At 58.8% G+C, this 7,566-nt stretch overlaps 1 protein-coding gene across 2 annotated transcripts; it reads right to left on the minus strand.

Annotated features, from left to right (window-relative positions):
* Window positions 1-879: 879 nt before the first annotated feature.
* Window positions 880-5,213, minus strand: KCNF1 (potassium voltage-gated channel modifier subfamily F member 1). Of its 2 annotated transcripts, XR_006386094.1 has the most exons (2): window positions 3,573-5,210; window positions 880-920 (listed from the first exon to the last, which is right to left on the minus strand). XR_006386094.1 is itself a non-coding variant. In XM_044262558.1 (1 exon), the coding sequence occupies exon 1, from the start codon at window positions 5,208-5,210 to the stop codon at window positions 3,726-3,728; it is 1,485 nt and encodes a 494-aa protein (XP_044118493.1). In that variant the 5' UTR covers window positions 5,211-5,213; the 3' UTR covers window positions 3,425-3,725. The 2 variants fall into 2 exon arrangements, 1 of the variants encoding a protein (XP_044118493.1); XM_044262558.1 differs by lacking the exon at window positions 880-920 and having other exon boundaries at window positions 3,425-5,213.
* Between the last annotated feature and the right edge of the window lie 2,353 nt (window positions 5,214-7,566).

Here is a 7,566-nt window from a genome sequence, read left to right on the forward strand (position 1 = left end):
GAATGATGGCTTTCCAAGAGATCGGATGACAGCATCTTGCACCATTAGGAAGCTCAGGGGCACACACTGGGGTGGGGGCGGGGGGTGGCCTGGGTTCTGATGGAGACTGCGAGAGCAGCACCATGGCCAGGCGTGGGTAACAGCGGGCGGCAGGCCATGGGCACGGCTTCTCCCTCGCCACCGAGGAGTGGCACACAGCCACCAGCCTGTTCCCTTATCTGTAAAACTAAGCAGAATTAATTCACTGCATGATTTGGTTTTACACACACGCGCACACACATGCACACACACGGACTTGCACTCACAATTCTACTTTCAAAAATGGCACAGTGCTCCCAAGGTTGTGAGAATAAGGGGGCTCCTCAATCCAGCTGTGGACTGCGGCCTTTAATGAGCACCCCCCGCCCCCACCTCGCTTGACTGCACGGGATTTGGCAACACATTTTCCCGTCAGTTCATTGGAGAAGAGCTGAACCAGATGATGCCTATTTTCCTTTTAACTCGGATGTACTGCGATTCCGTGAAACCTATCTTTCTTTCCTCCTCTCTCAGAATCTAACGAGTCCCAAGAAGTTTGCCAGAATCACCAAAGTCAGAGAAAAGGCTGTTTAGGCTCTGGTCCCAGGAGAGGGGAGATTCAGTGGCACCATAGAGGGGAGGTCAGGAGGGGAGGGAGGGACTGGCTTGCAAAGGAGGAATCAGAACTTGGGGAGGGCCGCTGTGATCCCCCACCCAACCAGGGGCACTGACAGGGACCCAAGTCCCACCCCCTCGGAAGTGGGCCCCCCTACCCTGCTGCTGGGTGTTTGCTCATGATGCTCTTGGGGTATGCACAGCCCTTTCTGCTTCCAGGAGAGCTCCTACTCATTCTTCAAGGCCTAAGAGATCTCATTTCCCACACCCGGGTTGGCACACTGTCACTGTAAAGGGCCAGATAAGAAATATTTTGGGCTCTGAGGACCATGTGATCTGCTTCACAACCACTCACCCCCGCCCTTGCGGCAGAGAACAGCCAGAGACCATCTGAGAAATGGGCGTGGCTCAGTCCCACTAAGACTTGATTTGAATTGCAGATAATTTTCACATGTCACAAAATGTTGTGATTTCTCTGATTGTTTTCTTAACCATTTTCAAGCGTAAAAAGCCTTCTTAGCTCGTGGACAGCACAAACGGCAGACTACATTTGGGCCCCGGCCACAGCTTGCCAGCTCCTGTTCTGGCCTCCTGATCCCCTCCCAAGTGTGGCTTCTGGACCAGCCCCAGCGTTCCTGGAAGGTAGTGGCTGTACCTGGAAGTTTGTTGGAAATGCAGCATTTCAGGGTCCCAGGCAGATCTACTTTTTAAAATACTAACATTTTAGCAAGAGCGCCAGATGACTCGTGTGCACTTGAAAGTTTTTAAAAATTCTGAGGGGTGCCTGAGTATCACCCTAGGATTCTCATGTAACGGCTGCAGGTGCCGGTTGCCCACCAGGATTTTGCACAGTTCCCAGGAGGTTCTAAAGTGCCCTGGAAAGATTCCGCAGGGAGAGAGGGCTCCCCCTCCCCACCTGGCTCTCACAGCCGCCTGGTCACCCCTCCACAGCCAGCCTGTCCCACTCGGAGCTCCTCTGACACTGTGACACCGTCTAACCCTAATTCATGAAGGTTCTCAGACAAATCATTCAACCTCTCTGCACACAGTCTCCTTCCAGTAGATAAGCTGGACTCGGAGATGCTTCTACAGCTCTAAAACACTCTCTCCTAACCCCCAGGTGAACCAAAGGGAAGGCGCCTCCTGATCTGGGGTCCTCCTAGCTTCTCCCCAACCAGGAACTCCCCCCCCCACACTTAGGCTTCAGAGCCCCCCACTGAACCAAGGCCCACACAGACTAAGCAACAACCCCCTCCTCCACCCCCTCCACCTCCACTGAGTCCCACAGCCCCAGCCCCACCTCCTTCCTCCACCTCCCTTTGTCACCTGACCCAGTATTTCCCTGATGAAACTCGGGGAGAGGCACACAATGTTGCCTCAGGGCCTTGCTCCCCATGGGGACAGCCCCGACTCTCTCCAGGCCTCCCTTCCAAGTCCCCTTACCACAGGGCAGCCTCCCACCCCCTAGAGCCCTCAACACAACACACTTAGGCTTTGAAATCCCAGAGAAACCATCCCCCTGGATGCATGTAGGAAAACCGGGACCCAGGGAAGAGGAGAGACCGGGGGGAGTCCCCACCCTACTTCCCCACCATGGCTCTTCCCTGGGCATCAGCTGCCTCAGCCAGGGAAGGAAGAACAGAGGGCTTAGGGCTCCTGGAAGATAGATAGATAGTCAGGGAGAAGGGCCTGCCAGGACCAGCTCTGTGCCAAGGGGACAGCCTTTGACTACAAACAGCACGGCAGGGGCCCTGTCCCCTCCCCCTTGCCACTGCACAAGCTCAACCCAGACCCTGGAGGACAGCTGTGGGTCTCGCCTCCCTCTCAGCACACAGACAGAGATGGCGGCCGTTTACTGAGCAGCTACTATGTGCCTGGCACTGTGTTAAGCACCATGGTTATCTGGGATTATTCTAATAACCCCCTATAATGTGACCACAATGAGGATCAGAGAGGCCTGAGACCACACATCTACGAGGGGAGTGGGGGGGGGGAAGTGCTAGAGAGAAAAATGTCAGAGAAAAGTATTTGAGCCGGAGGACATCTCAGAGATATCTCCCTCATTCCCTGGGCTGCAAACCCAGGAAATTGTCTCTCTTGCTCGTGGGTTCCCAGACCATCCTGGAAGTGGGCCACCCGAACACACTGAGGTTTGTCCTTTCAGCTGATACAGCAGAGGTCCTGGTTCTAGAAGGAAGGATGGGCTGGAGGACAGGCACTTCCGCCCTGAGCAAGCTCAGCTCTTCTCCTGTCTAGAGATCCTCCCTCCCTTGCAGGCCCAAGCACGCCTCTGTCCCAAGGCCACCTCAAAACAGAGAGAAAGGACGGGCTTCGGGATCTTCACACCTGGGACTGAATCCCTGCTCTGTGTGGTCCCGGGCCTCAGTTTCTTCATCTGTCAAATGGGAATACCTATCTGGCAGGGTTGCTGGAAGGAATGGAAACAAGCTGTGAGAAGGGCCTCCCACAGGTGGGATAGAAGTGGTGTCCCCGCCACTTGCTGTTTCTAGCTCGGTGAACTCTTCCCCTCCCAGGAGCAAGCTTTTCCTCAGAAGGAAACAGAATGAAGGAGTCGCCAACACAGAGCCTCCTGGAATGTGGCAAGGCTCCTTGGCACTGACCCTGTGTGTGAACCCTTCTGTAATAAGCTATCAACTAAAAATAGCCGCCCCCCTCCCCGGGGCTGCAGACCTACTTCCCGGTGGGTGCTGGGTGCACCTGCACCACATCTGAGAGCTGGGGTCGAGGTGGGGGACAGCCAGCCTGGGACAGAACCTCCAACGCAGGGGGGTGCACAGAGCAGGAGGCTTTATTGAAGGAGATACAGAACCAGCCATCAGCCAGACCATGGCCTCCGACACCCCACACTGCCCGGGACTCCTGGACACCCGTCTTACCCCACAGGCTCCTGACAGCCGGCAACCTAAAGGGGGTCTTACCCAGCCTCACCAGAGGTGCCCGAGGGGGCCTTCAGAGTTCTGTTCAGGAGACGATTGAGGAGACAAAGGACAGCCCCTCCCAGGAAGTCACTGGCAGGCCCGTCACACCCGTCCCTCCGTCCACTGGCCAAGTCTGTGCCCGGAAGACCCTGGTCACTTGCAACTCTGCAGCCGGGTCCTATGGTGCTTCTCCTCGGTCAGGAGAGGGATGAAGGTGTCGCTGTGGGAGATCTTCAGCCGGCTGCTCCAGCTCGGCCCCTCCTCCCCGGCGGGCTCCGGCGGCAGGCTGTCCAGGTCACTGCGGGAGCACCCCACTTTGCCCTCGCCCGCACCGCTGGAGTTGAGCTCCATTAGCTCCAGCTCGTGCTTGGCGGCTGTCTCCAGGACCCGCTGCTTGTTGTAGTACCTGACGAAGTTGTTGATGATGGGGTGGATGGGCAGGGCGATGGCTATGACCCCACACAAGAAGCTGATGGCCGCATTGAGCTTGCCCAGAGTGGTCTTGGGGTAGATGTCGCCGTAGCCCACGGTGGTCATGGTGATGATGGCCCACCAGAAGGACTGGGGGATGCTCTTGAACAGGGTCTCGGGGTGGCTCTGCTCCATGGTGTAGCCCAGGGCCGAGAAGACAAAGATGCCCACGGCCAGATACATGAGCAGCAGCCCCAGCTCCTTGAAGCTGCGCTTGAGCGCGTAGGTGAGGGTCTGCAGGCCGGACGAGTGGCGCGCCAGCTTGAAGATGCGCGCGATGCGCATGATCCGCAGGGCCTGGACCGCCTGCTGCACGTTGGTCAGCTCCATCATGCGCGCGCCCAGGTGCGTGAGCGTGAGGCTCACGTAGAAGGGCAGGATGGCCAGCACGTCCACGATGTTCATGAAGGACAGCGCGAAGTGCAGCTTGTTGGGTGAGGAGAAGAGGCGCAGCAGGTACTCCAGCGTGAACCAGCCGATGCACGCCGTCTCCACGTTCTCCAGCGTCGGGTGCTCCACGCGGTTGCCGTCGGCGTCCAGCACCTGCAGCTCGGGGATGGTGCCCATGCACATGACCACCGACGAGATGAGGATGAGCAGGAAGGACAGCACGGCCACCACGCGCGCCGGGCACGACGACTCGGGCTTCTCCAGAAACTTCCACACGCACTTCTGGCAGCGCCGCCAGCGGCCCTCGGCCGAGTCCACGCCCAGGTCGTCCAGGATGAGCTGCACGCGGCGCGCGATCTCCTCCAGCTCCTCGCGCTTCTCGCTCAGGTGGCTCTTGCAGCAGTCGTCCAGAAACTTGAGGTCCACCTTCCAGAAGTCCATCTCGTTCTTGAAGCAGATGGGGCAGATGCCCTTCTTCATGTGGACCTCGCCGAAGTAGTACACCTCGATGACACACTTGAAGGCGTCCGGGTCCCTGTCGAAGTAGAACTCGCGCTTCCCGGGGTCGTAGTCGTCGCACAGGGAGAAGATGGTGTCGTAGCCCCCCGCCAAGCAGCCCATGAGCTCGGCCAGCCGGGTCTCCGGGTACTGGCTCAGGAGGTCCCCGTACAGCACCTGCCGCACGCCCCCCACGTTGACGACGATCTCGATGTCGTCGCCGGCCCGGGAGTCCTGGCTGCCCGGCTCCGGGAGGCTGCGCTCCCCGGCCGCCTCCATCCTCCCGGCGAGCGCCCGCTCAGCCTCCTCGGCTCCGCGCCCCGCCAACGCCGCCGCCGCCGCCAGCCGGGGGTCCGGCGGGTCCCAGCCGCGCGCCGCCCTCGGGGAAGCCCGCCGGCGCCCGCCTGCCTGGAGGGGCGCTCAGAGCGGGCGGCAGGCGGCAGGGGCGCGCCGCGGGGGAGGCATGCACCCGGCGGCGGCGGCGGGGCTCCGGGGCATGCGGGCGCCGGGGCGCGCGGGCGGGGGGCGCCGGGGCTCTGGCTGCCGCCGGCCTCGCCCCGGGCACTCACCCGGCTCCCGGCGGCGGCGCGACCCGCCGCTTCGGCTCGGCTTCCTACGGGACCGGGGTCCCCTGGCGGGCGGCGGTCCTCCGCCCCGGGGCGCGCGGGCAGCGGCGGGCAGGTCCCGGAGCCGCGCGGGTCCCCGCGGGCGCCTCCCGCGCGGGCCGAGTCGCGGCGCGGCCGGACCCACGCAGTCCGCCGAGGTGTGCGGAGAGCGAACTTGGGCTTGCTTTGCCCAAGCCGTTTCTAAACACAATAGGAATTCCAGCCTGACGTCAAGAGCTTTTCCAACTGTACCCTCTTCTGGTGAAATTCTGCAAGGCACGCGCGGCAGCTGCGGGGAACGGGTTAACCCTTGGGCGGACCGGCCCAGCTGCCGCCGCCGCCGCCGCCGCCGCCGCCGCCAGCAGCGCGCGACCGCCCCCACCCATCCCTGGACGCAGAGGGTCACCGGGGGGCCAGGAGGCCAGGCTTGAAAGTGGCTGACAGCTCAGGGTGGAAAGTTAGAGAAGACCGATGGGGAAGATGGGGAAGGAGCACGGCTGCCTGTTGCCGGGCGGGAATAAGGGCCCAAGAAAGCCCCTTCCTTCCGAGACCGCTCCAGCCTGCGTCCCTGGTCCCTCCTTGTCTCAGACCACCCCCGTCCCCCTCATCTGTCCTTGTCCTTGAAGGTTCCCTACATCCCCTAACGCTGCTTGTCTGTGAGCGGCACCTTTTCGCCTTCACAGGGTAGAACATCCAGTCCAGCCCCTGTAGGAGAGAAGGGACTTGCCCAAGGTCACATGGTGCAATGGAAGTAGAGCCCAGATGGGCCACCGCTTCATCCAGAGAGGTTCCTGCGGTCCTGGGGGATGGATCCACGCTGGGCTAACAGATTGAAATTCTGCTTCAAAATCCTTGCTGTCCACGGCTTCCTATTCCTCTGCAGCCCACTGCCACCACTAGCTTCCAGAGCCCTTAAAGCCCCAAGCTCCTGCGTCCCCCAAGGCCTGCATGCCCTTCCCACACCCTCCCCTCTCTACCAGGCCCCTGGCCACAGCTGTCTTTCAGCCGCTCATATGCCTGAACCTTTGCACTAGCTTGCAGCGTGATCTACACTACAAATGACTGAGCATCATCTGTGACCCGGAGACTGTGTTTAAAAAAATAATCTAGGGATGCCTGGGTGGTTCTGATGGTGAAGTGTCTGCCTTTGACTCAGGTCACAATCTCTAGGTCCTCAGATGGAGCCCCACCTGGGGCTTCCAGCTCAGCGGGGAGTCTGTTTCTCCCTCTGCCTCTCCCTTGCTTGTGCTCTCTGTCTTTCTCTCTCTGTCTCTCTCAAATGAATAAGTAAAATCTAAAAAAAAAAAAAAAAAAAAAAAAAAAATTCTAGGGACACCTGGGTGGCTCAGTCTGTTAATCACCTGCCTTTGGCTCAGGTCATGATGCCAGCGTCCTGGAATGGAGCCTCACAGCTCCAGCTGCCTGCTCAGTGGGGAACCCGCTTCTCCCTCTGTCTGCTGCTCCCCCTGTTTGCGCACATGCTCTCTCTTTGTCAAACAAATACATAAAGTCTTTTAAAAATATATTCTAGAGGGAGAGGTGACTAGGATAGCCCAGCGGATTTTTAGGGCAGTGAGACTATTCTGATGATATATCGTAATGGTGGATATGTTTCATTTTACATTTGTCAAACCCATAGAAGGTACAACAGCAAGAGTGAACTCCAACGTAAACTACGGACTTTGGGCGCTAATGCTGTGTCACTGTAGGTTCATGGAAGATAACCAATGGGCCATTCTGGTGCGGGATATTGACCGTGGGGGAAGCTGAGCCGGAGCAGAGCCCGGGGTATGCAGAAAGTCTCTACTTCCTGCTTAATTTTGCTGTGACCTAAAACCACTCTGAAAAAAATAAGGAGAAATCAGCCTGCAGCCTGTTACTACAGTGGAAGGAGGGGAGATTCAGAAAGGTTGAGTAATAATAATATTTATTTTAAGTGCACCATGAGCCAAGTGCTTTCTGAGCGCTTTGCACTTGGCACGTGAAATTCTCATATGCGACTCTCGGAGGAAATAAGACATCAGGTAACG

The sequence above is a fragment of the Neovison vison genome, chromosome 8 (assembly GCF_020171115.1).
Source record: "Neovison vison isolate M4711 chromosome 8, ASM_NN_V1, whole genome shotgun sequence".
In the NCBI taxonomy this organism is placed as follows: domain Eukaryota; kingdom Metazoa; phylum Chordata; class Mammalia; order Carnivora; family Mustelidae; genus Neogale; species Neogale vison.

Bases quoted from the DNA above. Each gene is read 5' to 3' on its own strand.
- KCNF1 (XM_044262558.1), bottom strand. From the start codon at position 5,210: ATGGAGGCGGCCGGGGAGCGCAGCCTCCCGGAGCCGGGCAGCCAGGAC.